This window comes from Mustela nigripes, chromosome 17 (genome assembly GCF_022355385.1).
Source record: "Mustela nigripes isolate SB6536 chromosome 17, MUSNIG.SB6536, whole genome shotgun sequence".
NCBI classification, from domain to species: Eukaryota; Metazoa; Chordata; class Mammalia; order Carnivora; family Mustelidae; genus Mustela; species Mustela nigripes.
Genome location: NC_081573.1, coordinates 41,787,890 through 41,804,976, shown reverse-complemented (window position 1 = coordinate 41,804,976; position 17,087 = coordinate 41,787,890). Strand labels below are relative to the sequence as shown.

At 58.4% G+C, this 17,087-nt stretch overlaps 1 protein-coding gene across 1 annotated transcript in view; it reads left to right on the top strand.

Moving 5' to 3' along the window:
• The window catches only part of ATP6V0D1 (ATPase H+ transporting V0 subunit d1), a 40,038-nt gene that overhangs the window by 18,650 nt on the left and 4,301 nt on the right, over nucleotides 1-17,087 (top strand). Inside the window, exons 2-4 of the mRNA XM_059381767.1 lie at nucleotides 6,591-6,762; nucleotides 15,257-15,435; nucleotides 16,753-16,832. Coding sequence (XP_059237750.1) covers nucleotides 6,591-6,762; nucleotides 15,257-15,435; nucleotides 16,753-16,832 — 431 coding nt within the window. The remainder of the gene's footprint in view (nucleotides 1-6,590; nucleotides 6,763-15,256; nucleotides 15,436-16,752; nucleotides 16,833-17,087) is intronic.

Below are 17,087 nucleotides of genomic sequence, written 5' to 3'. Positions count from 1 at the left end.
GGCGGCACCTGAGGGAGCATTTGACAGGATGAGCTGGAACTCAGGGTTAGTTGGTTGGTGTTATGTGAGGTTCACAGGGGGCCTGTGTTGGGCCCTGACAGAGGTCTGGGGGTGAAAATGATGCTTAGTCTATGCTGCAGGTACACCAGGGTTAACGGTTTCCATGCTGTGGCTCCCACACTGGGAGTTCCAGATGTGGTGCTCTGACCCTGCAGAGCCAGCCAGTGCACACATCTGCTTTGGAGCTGATATGAAGAGAGGTCCCAGCCACCCCCAGAGCCTGGGGAGGAGGTTCAGGCATAGCACATTTGCTGAGGCGGGGCTGTGGCTCCGTTGGGCCACCAGCCTGGCCATCTGTCCATCTGTCTGAGTTTGCCTGCTTGGAGCCCCTGGAAGTTGCAGCTTTAGAGAGCCTCTGGGGCAGAGCAAGCACTGGAGGCAGAAGCCAGTTCAGTGTCTTCAGAGGAGACCCCTCACCAGGGCGCAGGGGCATGGTGTGACAAGCTCCAGGGGGCCCCACCAGCCTTGAAGGGAGTGGAAGGGTGGGCATGCTGGGCTCCAGGGAGCAGATTTGCACATCTGGTTTTACTCAGTGGGCCTCAATTCCTGAAAACCCCTGAGCTCCCCAGGAGAGCATCATTGAGTGACCTCTGGAAAAGCAGAAGTGAAGTCTGGGAACACACTGTCCTCTCACACTGTGCCGTGGCCAGCTGGCCAGCAGGACCCCTCTGTGGGCCATGAGGCCATGGGTGAGTCTAGAGCAGGGGGCCGCCCCGCCTAGTGTACTGTGCCAGGAGCTGCCTCTGTGCCTGCTGGGCCCCTGGGGCAGTGTGGGCCCAACCTCCTGGCACAGGCCAAGACCCTCCCTTCCTGTCTCCCTGGGGCCCTTGGGGAGGAGCTCCTGGGGCTCAGGGGCTGGAAGGGCCACGTGCTGCCTGCCCCTGGGAGTCCTGGTGGGGCTGAAAGATCACTTTCGGCGCTGGCAGGATCTGGGAAGGGTTTCAGGAAGTGGATGGGGAATAGGACTGCCCAGCTGCCACCTCTCAAGGCCTGGCTGGGACTGGCTGCCAAGCCCACACTTTGTCCCACCCAGAGAGGAGAGTGCTGGTTGGGCCAGGCGTCCCCAAGCCCTCTTGCTAATCAGGGGCTGATTGGTAATCCGAGGTGCCGGCTGGGGCCAGGGCTCTGCAGCTGAGGGGTCCTGGCCTTGAAGGCGTGGGCTGAGGGGGAGGCGGGTGGGGCGGTGGTGAAGAGGCAGGGGAAGCCGTGGAGCGGGCTCCATTCTGGTGTACCCGGTGAGCCTGGCGTGCAGTGTGGGTGGGGCTGCAGTCTGCCGGGGCCTTCAGAGAGCTTTACAGAAGCCTGCGGCAGCCCGCAATGATCTTTGCCACGGGCAAACTCAAGGCGGACAGTGGCGGCCCATGGAACAGGGAGGGCAGAGGCCTCTCTGGCTGAGGAAGCAGCCCCATTTCCTGCACTTCTGGGGCTTTTCCCCTGGGGCATCGGGTAGATTTCCCTGAAGCACTTGCTTGGGCCAGATTTCATAGGCAGGTCGCCCCAGGGAGAGCATGGGACCAGCAGAGCAGAGAGTTGCCGACTAAGGCTGAGGTGGTGCTAGGGTTGAGGGCATGGGGCCTCACAGACTGTGGGGAGGAGGCAGGGCTCGAGCTCCGGGGTCACAGAGGCCACTGAGTAAAGGTAACAACAACACCCTGGAGGTGGACGACTTTACTCGAGTGATGGTGTGAGACTAGACTTGGGAGCAGGGAGCCAAAACGTGGGGCAGGAGGCCAGCAAAAGGGCACTGTGGTGGGAAGTGGCACCGGAAGATGGGAGTTGTGGGGAGAGTCACTGTAATATTGGGACTAGTGACCCTAGGAAACAGAGGAGGTAGGGAAGGTTCTGGGTTGGGGGAGGGGTGCTGGGAAGCAAGCCCAGAGCCCTCAGGGGAGGCTGGAGGCACTGGGCAACTGAGTTGGTGGGCTTCCTCTGAGGAGGGGTTTAGGTCAGACTGCAGAGAGAACTTCCTGCTAGCAGCAGCATCCTCTTGGACATGAGAAATCCGCCTCTGAGGAAGTCTTTTGCTGTGAGAGCTCCCAAGCTGGCCAGACATTCCTGGTGCTAGGCCACGGATGGGAGGATTTGGGGTAGACAGCTGGGCTTGTGGGTAGACCAGAGCGGTCCCCTGAGTGTGTGCTAACCAGAACACTGCTCATGCCTCAGCCCAGGCCCGTCTGGGGCTCTCAGGGGCTGTCACCGAGGCTGTCAGGCTGCTGAGCTCAAAGCGCAGAGCAGAACTAGCCCCTGCCTTCCCAGAGCCCCTGGCGTCCTTGGCTGCCCTTGGGGGCTGGGCCAGGGCTGGGTGGCTGGGTCTCCCACGATGTTCTCAACAAGTTCCAGGCCTCTCCTCCTGCGTTCAGATCCCACCCCCAGTCACACCCCCTCCTCTGCATCCCTCAGAGAGAGCAGGAAGCTGCTAGGGGGGCGGGGGAGACGGGGGTGGGGGGCTGGGGGGGTAGGGGGCTCTTCTAGCAGGCTTCCTCCCAGCCCTGAGGACTGTCTAAAGGGCTTGGGGCTGCCCATAACTGGTCCTAGGCACCAGTTTGTTCAGACAGGGTCAGAACTGGTTCAGAAGTCCTGTGTGGTCCAGGCAAAGGGATCAGCTAGCCTGCCTGCCTCCAAGTCGCCCTCATGGCTGGCAGGCTGTCCCCTCTCCCTGGGTGGAAGGGAGACACAGGGCTTGGCCAGGGAAAGTGGTCTGGAACGGCCCTTTGACATCATCCCTGGGGGACTTTAAAAATGAGTTTCCTGGTAAGGAAGACTCCTTGGGCCTTGGGCAGGATTCTCAGTAGAGTCTCCCGGGCTTGCTCGGATCTGACAAAAGCCAGCAGAAACCACCCCACCGTCTGTGCTCCAGCAGTGCTGGGAGCCGTGGCTTCCCCAGATGCAGTGTCAGCAGAACGCAGCGGCCAAGGCACAGGGGGGTTTGCTGTCAGGCCTGTGCTGAGCCCCACGGGTGGGAGCATGCAAAGAAGAGCCCAGCCCTCAGCTTTGCCCCCTTCACACACGCACGTGTTCCTGGCTTCTCTAGGAATACACGTAGTCACAGGTGAGACAAGAGAGGTTTGCTGAGGCATGATGTCAGGTAGGCAGCAAGTGTTCAGGCTGCCTCCAAGGTCATGGACAGGGCATGCCCTGGCTACTCTCACTCCTCTGCCCCCTGCCAGCTCTTCTGGGACTAGAGTCTGTCTAAGTGGTTGGGTCCATATCTGAAAAGCCCCCCTGGGCTAACGGCCATGGGAGAATCTGCTCACGGATGTACTGGGTGGGGGAGGAAGGGGAGGCCAGAATTGGAGATGGCAGAATCCACCAGGTTTGGTCCATATCCCGGCCCCTCTACACCTGACTAGGACTCTGGATAAAGTTTCATGTTCCTTCTGATTGATGTTTTCTAAGTCTGCGAAACAGGCATGGCTGGGAGGTCCAGCACACAGGTTGCCCTGGCACGAGGCTGAGTACACTGCAGGGACCCCTCTGTTTGCAGTTAGGGTGGGCCTGGGTTTCCCCTGGTGTCGGGATGCTGACCCCCACTTGTCCAGTGTGTTGGACCGAGAGTTCGTGGGAGCTGGAGGGCAGAGACGGTACTTGGCAGTGCGGAAGCTGTTGAGCGTGTCTTCCCGCCGAAGAGAAGCCCTGTTCAGAAAGGCAGAGGCAGGGCACACTGCGGGAGAGCCGAGGCCAGGGGGACAGCATTTAGGGAAGCCTCCAGCAGCCCATGCTTTGGAGGGTAGGAGGCAGGAGGCTGGCCTGGGGCCTGGGCCTGGACTTGCTGTCGCCGAGAATAGTGGGGTCACTGGTATGAGGGGCCCTGCTAAGGGGATGGGTTTTGCCCTGTACCTATGGCCTGGCCTCCACGCCCAGCTGTGAGCTGGAGGAGAAGGAATCTTAACGCCTGCGATGGGTTCTCTGCTGTCTGCAGTGGCTCGGTGCATCAACAAACAGGTTTGGTCTGGCAGCTACTGCACTAGACAGTCTGACCTAGAACACTACATTCCAGCCCCGGCTTCCAGCTGTTGTCCGCTCTGCAGCTTCCCCTGGTGCAGATTTGAGCACCCACTGTGCCCTGGCTGGAACCCCCTGCCCACTCTGTCTTTCAAGACTCACAGTGTATGAGAGATACAAGTATATAGAATCAAGGCACAAATATGACTTGATAAATTAAGTGGAATTAACTTCAGTACTATAGTAAGAGGGATCAGTTCATATGCTCCCTGTTTTATACCCACAGAAACCACTTTGAGGACATTAATGATCTCTCAAAACTGATCAGTTGTGTACAAGGAAACCATGTTTCTTTTAAAAAGAATGGTGTGCTTTTTCCAGGGTCAAGTTGGTTAAAATCTGGCACATAAAGCCCATTACTAGTGGCAGGAAAACATGGTGATATACTCTAACAGCAGCCTTCAGTTCTAACCATCAGTTCCAGTTAAGAATTTTCCTTTGACAGCCAAATGGGTAATAAAGCATTGCAACAACTTGAGTGCCTCTAGGCAAAACACCTTCTGTCACCCATACCTTATTCTAAGCATAGGTGGGCCTTGGCCAGACCATGGTAGGGATGAGGAAGAATGGAACCCAGGGCAGGGACTCATGGCAGATGGCCTGGGGTGAGGACACAGGAGTGTGTGTACCTGCTGAGCCAAAGGCAGTAAGGTCCGTGGGGTAGAGCAGGGGCTGGTTATTCTTCCCGCCTCGCGTTGCCATCGGTTCTGTCCCACTTCTGTGTGGCTGTGGAGAGAAGGAGGTGTGAGTGGCAGGGCGATGGCAAGAGGAGCAGATGTGAAGGTCTCCTGCAGGCCTCATGAGGTCCGAGTGCACTCGCTGAGCGCCTGGGAGCCGTAGGGGACATGGGGGCTGGTGGCCATGCGGGTGCCTCGCAGAGTTGCAGGGAGAAGGCATTTCACGCCGCTGCGTGCGTGCCCCTCCCTCCCTCTCACCTCCCTCGCACGAATTCTTTTGTCTCTCCTTTAGCACACCTGACTCCAGGCTGGGAAGGTTCTTCTCTAGATGGGGTGCAGGGTTAGGGGCTTCAAGGGGGATTAGGTGCCACAGTAAGCCTTCCTCCGAAGCAGCCCTGGGTAGCATGGCCCTCCAGGCCCACAAACTCAGGGAACCTTGATCGGGGGCTTGTGGAAATGATCACGACTAGGACCCTTTCTGTCCTCCTCTGGGCAACCTCTCCAGGGGACGGAAAACACAGCGTCCCTTACAGCAGAAGCCAGCCTTGGCTGTTGGGCCTTCATATAGGTACGCACGCACGGGTACCTTCCCAGCCACTGTCCTTGGTACTGCTGTCACTGCTGCAGTGTCCCCCATCTCAAAATCCAGGATTAAACCCACCTGCCGTCCTCACCAACACTTCCCCCAGACTTTTGTCCATTCCCCAGTTATTTATTGAGCATGAAAATACGCCAGAACAATTCTAGGCCCTAGGACACTGCCATGACCTCAGATCCCTGCTATCACGGGTCCTGTGACGGGTGGAACAAGTGTTACAAAGAGGGGCAGCACAAGTGCAGGGACAGGGTGAGAGGTCTTTGAAGAGGGGGTGTCTGAGTAGAGAGCATCGCTTTCTAGGCAGAGGGACAGGGAAGGCCCTTACGTGAGGACATGCAGATGAGTGACAGGCTCTGCCTTGTGTCACCATCAGTCTGGCTGCTGGTGGAGAATAGACCGTGTGTGTGTGGGGGTGGGGGTGACAAAAAGCCAGACAACTGTTAGGTTGTTGCTATGATCCTACTGGGTCTTACCTGACCTTCCCAACTGGGGCCCTACTGCTTGTCCTCTTGTCCCTTTTCCCCTGGCCCCATCCCCCTAATTGTTCAGAAGAGCTTGGAGTATTGGCCTGTCTGCCTCTAGCCACTCCTATAGCAAGGCCAGTCTTCCCTCCCAGCATCATCCCCCCTACCCGCCATGGTACTCATTTGCCCTCCAGGTCACTTGTCACTCAGTCCATCCTGTTGGCTCTTGGCGTTTGTATGTTCCTGTCCCCGCCCTTTTCTGTGGCCTCGCCTGGCATGTTCTCTCATCCTCTCAGTCCTATCTCGCTGTCCACTCTACTCCTGCCTACTTTATTTTATAGGATCATTTCTGCCCCGGGGCGTGTTGGCTTGCTCTTCTAGCCCTGAGGCTCTGGAGGGCAGAGCCCGCATCTTTGCCTGCTCTAGATTCTGGCCATCCCAGAGCCCACCATACAGAAGGGCCTCAAAGGCAATGGGTTTTGAATAGCAACTTGGGTTGTTGGGTTTTCCCAGGGCTTCTTGTCATTTGGAGGCACAGTTGTGCTACTTGTGCTTGGACTTTGGGGCCCAAGGGTCTGGGATATCTCTGGAGCCTTGGCCTGACTGCCCCAGAGTAGGCCCCGGGCCAACAGGGAGTTGAAGGTAGGGACGGGAGGTCAGGATAGCAGCAGGTCACAACTCCAGGGGAGGGACTGGGGCCTAGAGTCCGGGTGGGGATGGCGTCTTGGCATCCTGGGGAGGCTCAGCCTGGCCAGCATTCACCCCTGCACCCCCTGCCTTGGCTTTCAGACCTAAAGCTGCACCTGCAGAGCACTGACTACGGCAACTTCCTGGCCAACGAGGCCTCACCACTGACAGTGTCAGTTATTGATGACCGGCTTAAGGAGAAGATGGTGGTGGAGTTCCGCCACATGAGGAACCACGCCTATGAGCCACTCGCCAGCTTCCTGGACTTCATTACGTAAGTGTGCCCTACAGGGCCTTCCCCTCCCACTGGGCAGGGTTGCTGCACCTGCCGCAGCTGGCCTAGCATGGGCTCAGGCCAGCTGCCTGTCGTCTTCCTGGGCTGTGTGACCAGGCTGGTCATTGGGTAACCCTGGGCCTCTAGGCTGCCACCAGCCACTTCACTGCTGCCTGGGAATCTGGAGGGCAGGCAACGGTGTCCCATACTGTAGTGTTAGGAAGCCCTTTTCCCTGTAACCCTGGCATTACAGAGGTTGAGGTGGGGAGACCAGGGATGATGGGAGCACTTTTCCTGCCTCACCCTGCAGCATCCGCACTGAATACTCGCTAGGTCCCCACTTCCCGTCCTGGGATCAGGAGTAAGGGGATGGGCAGAGCTCTCGAGAGCCAGGTCCTTGAAATGGACGATTCAGGCCCTCTGGCCCCGTCTGGGCTGAGGCCCATTCTCCATCTTCTCTGTCCATGGCCTTGGGTCTTAGGGAGAGGGGGAAGGATGAACACCTGGCAGCCTTTCCCAGTTCCCCAGATCCCCAGATCCTCATGCTTATGACCCTTGACTGCCTGGCTTCTCCACTGTAAATCCCTTGGGTGTAGCCTTGTTTCCATTAAGTCCCTGGAGAAGCTGAGCAGAGGAAAGGCCACTGAGACCTGCAGGCGGGGGACGGGGGCACTTGGTTGAGCCAGGTATGCCTGCTTGCCAGTGGAAACAGAGAGATAGAGGGGCACCTGGGTGGCTCAGTGGGTTAAAGCCTCTGCCTTCGGCTCAGGTCATGATCTCAGGGTCCTGGGATCGAGCCCCATAGGCTCCCCGTCTCTTTCTCTGCCTGCCTCTCTGCCTACTTGTGTTCTTTGTCTGTCAAATAAATAAATAAAATCTTTTTAAAAAGAAAGAGAGAAACAGGGAGATAGAGATGCTCCTTCTGCCAGGATATCCTATGAGCCACGAGCCAGGGCCTGGTGAACAAAGAGGTGGCCCCAGAGGTGAGATTTGTGGCTAGTTTAAATGATTGTGCTGTGTTAGTGGAGTGTGAGTGTGTGTTGTGGGGAAGCATTAGTGGAGTGTGTGTGTTGTGGGGAAGCATTTCCATATACTGTTCTGGGTGCTGTCGAGCTTTGACCATTCCCTGATTTTGGTGCTCCTACTCTCCTCCTTGGGACCTGGCACACCTGCCCACCTTGGTGCTTCCTGCCTGTCCTGCTTCCCACCCCCGGCAAAGAGCAGCCACTTATTCAAGATCCACTTGCTCAAGGAGGGGTGGCAGCCAGAAGGGCTCCCTCCTTGGGTGGATGCCACAGGCTGGGACCCCTGAAGGGCTCAGGGAACCTGCCGAGGCTGGGAAATAGCCTCTTTCCTGGCCACAGGCCTCCTTTCTGGGGGTCTCCTTGCTATCCTGGCTGGGCCTATAATTACACCTCCCTGGCTCTGGTCAAGGTACAGGCTGCTTGGTCCTTCTGGGGCAGGAGGCCAGAGATGGGGCATGTCTTGTGTTGCTGAGTTGGGGGTCACGCCGGAGCGTCCCATGTGCCAGTCAACCCCTCGCCTGGGCCTACATATCCCTTGCTCCAAGGCCAGAGCTGGGGACATACCAGGAAGCAATGGATTTATTGCCAAAGCCCAGCCTTCACCTTGTTTGCACAAGGCTCTTTCAGCTTCCTGACGATGTTCTGGCCTTGCCAGCGAGGCTGGCCGGAGGAGGCCTGACCCATGCCAGTGGTCAGAGGGCAGTTGTCATCCATCCCACTGCCCGCTTGGCCACCTGCCTGTGCAGCTAGCTCCTGGCCTTTCTGGATACCCTTAGAGGCTTGGTTGTAGCCTGCCAGGCCATGAAACTGGAGAGGGCTCTGAGCGTGACTGAGCCCGCACAGCCGCCAGCTCTTTGCTGGAGGTTGGCTGCGAGCACCAAGCGTGCTTAAAGCAGCCAAGCACTATTGTGTGGCAGGCGTCACTTCCCCGCCCCTTCCATTCATGGGTGATCGTGGCTTAAGTCTTCCCGTCTCCTCACTCCTGCCCTTACTCAGGAAGAGCTCAGCAGCCACGTGTCAGTCTGTCTGAGCCTGTGGCTGCTCGTTCTATGACCTCGTCGTCTCCAGTGACCCGCTCCTCTGCTCTCCACTTTAGCCGCCCCCACCGATGGCTACCCAAGGCCGTGTCACTGCTGGAACCATTCCACCCCAGAGTCGCTGAGTCAGGCCCCCCCCCCTACCCACAGTCTTCAGACCCTCCAGCCCACTCTCTGTCCCTTGTGGGACGCGGGTTCCAGACTCAGCAGGACACTGGGCCTTGCTGCTTCCCCTGCTGCCTCTTCTGTCTTCATTTTCCTCCCTCCCCAGCTGAGGTTCCCTGGTCCATCATTTGAGCACTCTTCTGCCAGCATCCGCAGCTCTCTTGGCCGCCCGTCTTCTGGTCCCGCCCTGGCTGGCAGCCCCCCAGCCCTGGAGGAATCCCAGCAGCCTCCAGCCTGGAGGCGCCCTCCCCCACCTCCACAGCCTGGAGCAAAGCTGGGGAAGCCGGCCTTGGGCGGTGATCCCTGCTGCCCAGCGGACATGCTGCTCACCAGCACAGTTGGCGTTGGCTTGTCTTTGCCCAGCCGGCCGTGTGCCTTCCGTACCCAGCACCCTGCAGCCCCCCACTAAGGTTGGGAGAGCACCTCACCATCTTGCACACACCCCTGTCCTGCCCCCAGCCTTCTCTCTGGGCAGATGGCCCACCTTCCTCCTCCATGGAGATGGTAGAAACCAGTCACCTCCCGGCACCACATCTGTGACCCCAACCCTGATTCAAAGGCAGAGGCTTCCCTCTTCTCTTGGATCCTTCTGCCAGAGTCCTGAGTGCCCTCACCCTACCCCTTGGACCCTGACTGGCCACTTACCTGTACTCACTTGTCTGTATAGCCGCCTTCCCCTTCCAGAGTCTTCCCATCAGCACCTGAAAAAGCACAGATCTCTCACAGTGTTAAAAACCCATCTCCTGTCAACGGCCATATCTCCCTGAACGCGCCGATCTCGTCTGATCTCGGAAAAACCCATCTCCTGGGGCCTCGGCTTTTACACTCACTATCTGTCCTCTCAGCCCTGCCCCCACCCCTGCCCACCCCATGTCTCCAGTCTGCTTCCAGCCCTCCCTTCACTCACCACAGGGTGCTGACCAAGGTCACCGCTGACCTTTATGTGGCAGGGTTTCTGGGCCTCATCAGGAGCCGCGGCCCTCTCGCCCTCCAGCAGTCTCTTCCCTCTCACGGCATCTCTGCCATTTCACTCCTGTCTCCCCATCTGCTCTTGTCTTCCATTCCACCTCCTCCACCTCTTCCTTTCTGGATCATTCCACCGTGTTGTGGCAAGAGAGGGGTCCCTTCCATTGGAGCCAGGGCCCTTCCAGCACAGCTCCTCCATACTGGGAACTCGCACCTGGCTTTTCTGAGGAGGTGGCTCTGTGGCTGAGGGGAAGGTATTTAAAGGAATAATTGAAGGGGGCTTCTGGCCTGAGGGAACCGTGTATGTCCTGAGTAGCTGGAGCATGGAGTCTCAAATCCTAGGGCTATCCAGAGGAATGTAACCAGAGAGGACAGTGTGGCTCTCCCAGGGAGGGGAGGCATCCGTTAGTGGCTCCGTCCTGAGCGTGAGTACTTGACGGAACAGTGCCATCACTTCCCACAGACCGAGCTGGTCCAGCTGGGGTGGAGGTTGGGACCACACAAGAGATTCACTCAGTTCTCCCTGGATGGCTGGACCAGGATTTCCCCAGGAGGTGATGGCTTCCTTGTCACTGAAAGTGTGCAAAAAGAAGGTGGTCAAGGCCTTTTCTGCCCTCCCATGGTGAAAGACAGCATCCAGTGGTTTTGTAGAACGCAGCCAGCCTTTAGCCAACACACATGACCGCTATCAGCTCTGGGCTAGGCCTGGCGCCAGGAGGGAGGGGGACGGATGAATGCAGTGGGATGGGTGCCAGTGGTGGTGCAGACAGCTCCTGGAGAGGCTCGTGGGCAGCTGCTACACATGGATCCGGGGTCACAGGAGGTTTCCCAGCACTAAGAGGACTCCAGGATCAGGTGGGGTTAGAGAGACTGTTCAGAAGAATGGGTGGTGAGAGCAGCAGCAGCCTGGCGTGGGACAGACAGGCCTTGAGCTAGTGAGAATCCATGAAGTAGGCTGTTGTCAGTCACCTGGTCTTGAAACAATTTAGCTCAGCTTCATGGCAATAAAGGTAATATGTCACTGTACCAAGGGTCCTTTCCAGGCCCAGCAATTAACTTGCTTTGTGACTTGGGATGGAGCCTCTTTCAGGGTTTTTTTGGCATCGGGGGCGGGGGAAATCTTGATCTGGGCCATTCCGTGATGGCTTCCCATAGGAGAGTGGGCCCCGAAAGGATAGCTGGGGGTTTGCTTTTGGGAGGTGAGTCTGGTCTCTGGGGAGTCTCAGCTGGGCCTCAGAGGCTTTTGTCTTTAGATGAGTGAGCCTCCCTGGAGGGCGCTGTTCCCCATGAGCAGCAGCCAGGTACCCATTGGCAGAAGAGCCTGGGCATGGTAAGCTGCACCATCGGGGGAGAGGTGAGGTCCAGTCTTTCTTATGTACTAGGGACTTCAGTGCCACCAGCTGGTGTGGGTAGCTGGATGGAGGCTTTGTCCCAGGACAGTGGCCTCAAGTTCCCAGTGGGCCTTTCAGCATACCTGCCATTCTCCCCAGAACATTTTGCACCATGGGCCACAGAGGTATCAGGTTACCTTAGGCCTCCCTATCCTGGCCCTCTAGCCCTCTCTTTCCACAACCACTGTTTTTGGGTCCCAGCAGGGTCTGTACTGCTGGGGCTCTCTAGACCTACCATGGTTTCCGGGTCCTGCATTAGATCTGGCTCCTCCTGCCTTTAGGGAGAGCCAACAGTGACACTCTTCTGGAGACTGAGGGAGAGCCCGCAGGAGCACTTCCAAGCCCAGAAGGCTTAGGTGAAGCAGGAAGACCCAACTGCACCTCTGGGAAGGGGCAGGATTTTAATGATAAGGTGAGGGCCTCACCAGTTCTGCTGTGGGCTGCACTTCACTTATCCTAATGGCAGAGGTGAAACTGAGGCTTGACTGGTAGTTTGCTGAGGCCAGAACTTGATATCTCTGTTCATTTTCTGCCCTGGGCAGGGCTCTGCAGGACTCTGATGTGATTGAGCACAGATACTGTTTATGAGCAACCTCTGCTGGGAGCCCTGGGATGGACAGACTGGCTGAGGTACCTAGTCATTGGGGCCTGCCCCCCAGGGCCAAGATGACAGCAGGGAAGCAAGCCACGCTTCTCCAGCAGATGGCGCCAAAGGGCACAGCAGAGGGACTGCTCTTGGCTAGGGGCTCTGAAGACTTCTTGGAAGAAGGGGCTTCCTAAACCCCAACTCGAGACTTCTGTGGGCCCAAGCGAGTCCTAAAGGCTCAGGGTGAGGGAGGGCCTCAGGGAAGAGGAATACAGACTCCCCACTCCCACTCTGCAAGGGCCTCTTTGGCCTGGCGGGCAGCCGCCTGTCCACTCCCCAGCTGTCTTCCTCTGGAGGGAGACGCTGACCAGCTGGAACCTCATTCTCTCTTTTTGAGGCCAAATGAGGGGAGGACTGGTGGAGTGGCTTTCTGGGGGCAGGGAGGCAGCTGCTGAAGCCAGGCAAGGAGGAGGAGGATTTCCCTGCCTGCTGAAGGCCTTGGCTTTGGGGGAGAAGCAAACAGCCTAGCCAGCACCATCTCTACCAGGCCTCCTCTGCCCCTTTTCTCCCAGGAAAGATGATTCTGGCTCTCACTGGGCTAGGGAGAAAAGTAGGGGCTGCTTCTGCAGGAACCTTGTCATTGATTCAGGGAGAGGGAGAGGGCCTGGCATGGGATTATCCAAGGCTGGCCTCGCCTGGGTTAGAATGGGCCCCTGGAGGGGGCTGGGGATATGTGATCATAAGTGACCCTTAACTGGCTCAGCATTTTCCTCGGTGCCCTGCCAGGACTTCTAGCGGGAGAAGCTGGGGGTAGCCAGGGGCTGCTACCACTGGCCCCCACATCTGCTGTTAGGGCCGAAACGTGAATCATAGCTGGCCTGTTCCACATCGTTGGAGGGGTAACGGCAAAGCTGGACGGTAGAGTCCTCCCACAGGGCTCTCCTCTGAGTCCCGGCCAGGACTCTGAGGAGTACCAGCTCCTCCCGTGGGCCCTGACCCTGGCCCATCCCCGACAAAAACAGATACCCTGAGTTGTGGACACAAGGAGTGGGGAGGTTTAGAAAAAGAAAACTGGCTTGTGGGGATCCCTTTGAAAAGACAAGACTAGATGGTGAGTGTTGTGCCAGGGCACAGACACCCTGGAAATGGGGACATAGAGCTCATCTGCCCAGTGGTGTGACAGGGCCGAGTGCCTGTACTTTCTCTTACTTCTTTGGCCATTGGCATTGTTGATGCTGGTGGTTGTGGGACTGATAGGATAGCGTAGGCCTAAGAGGTATGTTCTTCTCCTTGTCCTTGTCCAAAGGGTTGTGAGAATGTAGAAAAGCATCTTCTGGGTGGGAGCAGGGGTCTTTGTGGCTGTCTTGGGGAACAGGATGGCTGGAGTGGGGCTGGATGGAGTGCAGGCAGAGGGCTGTGGGCAGGGACAGGTAGCCCTGTGGTACCATGCTACATGAAATGCTGGAGGCACTGGGCACGAGGGATGCTGTCCAGGGTGGAGGGGATGCAGGCTCAGGCTGGAGGCCAAGGCACAGAGCTCTAGCGAGCTTTCTCTGCGCTCCCTCTGCTCTGCCAGCTCTGTCAGGTCAGGGGCAGAAGGCTGGCCATTTGGGCTTCTTGGCTTGTAGCTACACATGGGCCCGGCCTGAAGCCCTCAGTTGGAGAAGGGGGAGGGGGTTGCTGTCTCTTCTCAGTGCACATCCTGTCGCTGACCCAGCCAGTTTGGGGGCGGAGAGAGGGCAGCTGCCTGGCGCCAAGCCCAGGAGAGCAGAGGTCGCAGCAGGGCGCTGGGCTGGGTGGTTGTTGGGGGAGGGTGCAGCAAGCAGGGGGCGTGGGGGTCAGGCCAGGACAGGAATAGTGACTTTTTCCTCCTGCCGCCTTCCTGGAGGGCCTTGTGAGAGCTCCCTGCGTGGCTGGCCCTCTGAGCTGAGGCCTGGGCTACCCCTTTCCCTTTATTCTCTCAGTATTTAGGGTCACTGCCCACCTCTGTGGACAGCTTCAGCCTTAAGTGCTCAAAATACTGTCCCAGGACAGGGACCTACCGTGGCCACCCAAACGCTGGGGCCAGGCCTGGGCTTAGTACCTGTTGAGGGCAGCAGCCTCCACCTCGTCTCTGACCCTTCAGTGGTGCCCCTCCCCCCAGGCCTCATCCACTCCCCCATACCCTGAGTTCTTCACTGGTGACAGGCTGGAGGAATGTTGTGGTTATTGCCACCTGACTCTGCCTGGGCCTTCCCCCGATCTTCACCCTGTCCCCGCATGGGTGACTGCGTGGAGCTCTACTGCTGCTCCTTTGTGGCACTGTCTTACAGGTCAGTGGCAGAGCCCCCCACACACACCCTCACTTCTCCACCCCCCCACCAAGTCTGAAGCGGGCTGCCTGCCCTCTCCAGCTCCGCAGTCCCCTCTGCTGCCTGTGCGCTCAGAGCAGAGAGCCAAGAGAGCCAGGGGAGCCTTGGCCTGGGATGACCTGAGCCCCACCTCCAGGCCTCGGCCCTCAGGAGGAGGCCATGCTCTGCCTTTGGAGTGGGGCTGCAGGGGCGGCTATCTACCTGTTCATCTCTGCCCAGCCCGGGGCCCTCCTCCAGAGGCACCCCCCCGCCCCCGGCTCCTTCTGGCCTTTCCTCCTTCTCTGGCCTCTTCCCACCCTACCCTTCAGCCTTTCCTCTCCTGGCTAACCATCCCTAGCCTTCCCCACCTAGAAGCCAGATTGACCCTAATGAGACTGGGTCCTCCCTGCCTAGATCCTGCTCATGGGTCCCTAGCGCTTGAAATTCAGTCAGGACCCTCAGGCTGGCCTGGACTACCAGTGTCCAGGCCCCAGCCTGCTAGCAGCACTGCCCTGCTTCCCTCCTTCTGCCAACCCTGATCTGTGCTCAGTTCCTCGAATGCAGCGGGCACTTGGGGAATGCCTCCAGGCCTTTGCACACACTGTTCCCTCTTCCCAGAACATGCTTTCATCTCCTACTTCTTTCATCCCCCAGGCTGGCCTTGTACCCCACCCCCCTTGTGCCCTGCTGGAACTATTCACACCGTGGGGTGGTTACCTGTTCCCAACCACTGAAGGGGCGTGAATCTATGCCACATCCCCCAAGGGAGGGGCTGCATGTGTCCCATACTCCTTTCCTCCTGGAGGCGCTGGAGTATAAGGGTGCACCTGGGCAGCAAGGTGAGCCAGTGGTGGTGGCCTGCAGCGTCCTCAAGGTGGCATCACCGCGGAGGAGCCAGAGACCTGTGTGGGATGGGGGCAGGGCACAGTGCTGGACTAGGACCGGCAGACCCTCCTCCCTGACGGGCTTCCCTGCTGTTGTGTGCCCCCTGCAGTTACAGCTACATGATTGACAACGTCATCCTGCTCATCACCGGCACGCTGCACCAGCGCTCTATTGCCGAACTCGTGCCCAAGTGCCACCCGCTAGGCAGCTTTGAGCAGATGGAAGCTGTGAACATCGCGCAGACACCTGCTGAGCTCTACAATGCCATTCTGGTGGACACGCCCCTGGGTGAGCCACTGGGGCTGAGCGGAGAGCAGGGGGGCAGTGCCTCCACATGGGGTTCATGTGGACCCCTTGGAGGGGGGGGTTGATGCTGGGCCCAAAAGGGAGGCCTGCCCCCTGCTGCTTATCTTTATCTTCCTCTCTGCTTCCCTCTCATTCTCTCACTCTGCCTTCTGCTCCTTCCCTGTTGCTTTTCTGGGCCAGGCAGGCTACCCCCCAGGGCCTGCCTCGGAGCGTGTAACTTTGTGAAACTGGCCAATTTCTCAGGATGCAGAAGACGGCTGACCTCATGGAGAGGGGAGAGGCCCAGGTCCCTCAGAGTCTTGGGAGCTCAAACTGTGCTCGTCTGTGGCCCCAAGTGGGGCCAGAGGGGCTGGCTGCCTGTGAGGCAGAGGAGGGAAGCAGATAGCTTCACTGGCCTCCACAGAGCAGGTCCCAGGGGCCAGGTCAGGCAGTGTCCGGCAGGATGCAGGGTTCGTGTCAGAGGCCAAGAAAGGAAGGGGAACTGGGAGCTTCCTGCAGGGCCCCACCTAGGCAGTGCTGGCTCCTGCCTGTCTTGGAGGCTGGGGAGAAGGCGCTACGGCTGTCAGCAGCAAGTGCCCTCATAGCCACAATCCTCGTCCCGAGGGCACCACCTCCAAGAAGTCTCCAGGTTAAAACACTGGTTCTAAGCTGTACTTGTTTCTGTACTAAGAGGCCTGAGCCCTACCTGCTGGGCATATCTGCTGTAGGCTCTCTCAGTAACTCTGAGCTAGTTCATCTTTAAAGAAGAGACATACCGGTGAGTCTGAGGGCCCATCAGGGAAGGGGGCTCTGTCCTGCTCTGGCCTCCACTTGCAGCCCAGCAGTCCGTGCCCACCCAGCTCATTCTTTGTCTGGAAGAGAAAGAGGCTGGTTTTCCAAATGTGGGCCCCAGGCCCCCCCAGGGCTTGCAGATCTGTGGGCATCAGGCCCCAAATCCACAGCTGCCCCTTAAGGAAGGAGGATGTCATGGCCTCTTATGCAAGTCTGTCTCTGGCATGGTCTGAGCTTGGGTCTGCCCCAGAGGCGATTAGATCATGTTATGGCTGGCCGCCTCTTTATAAATCAGTTTTAGGAGCAAGGATGCAGGAGAAGCTCAGGTCAGTGCACATGGCCCCAAGGATTGCTTCTGCCACTTCCCAGGCAATCGCCCAGGCTGGGTTGGGAGGCCCCCAACCCCTGGGCAGTCAGGCCTGTGACAGGAGCCCCCTGTGCCCTGCAGGGGTGGCTGAAACAACAGCTGGATTCTTGCCTTGGCTGAATCCAGTCGCCCACCCTCACCCCCACATCTTTCTTCCCCAGCGGCCTTTTTCCAGGACTGCATTTCAGAGCAGGACCTGGATGAGATGAACATTGAGATCATCCGCAACACGCTCTACAAGGTAGGGCCCTGGCCAGTGGCAGACTGGCCTCTAGGCGGGGCCCCTGCCGTGGTGGGCTGGTGGTTTGGGGGGTTGCTGGGACAGGACGCAGCTGTACCAGGCTCCTATCCTGGGGGCTTATCTGCTTCCTTGCTGGCTCCCACAATGGGCGCAGGCTGCATGGAACAGGTTCTCCGTCTCAGCGCCTGCAGCGGGCCCTGATAAGATCAGCAGGAGTGGCTCATGCCCCATAGCTTGGCTTGTTGGAGCTGGCCT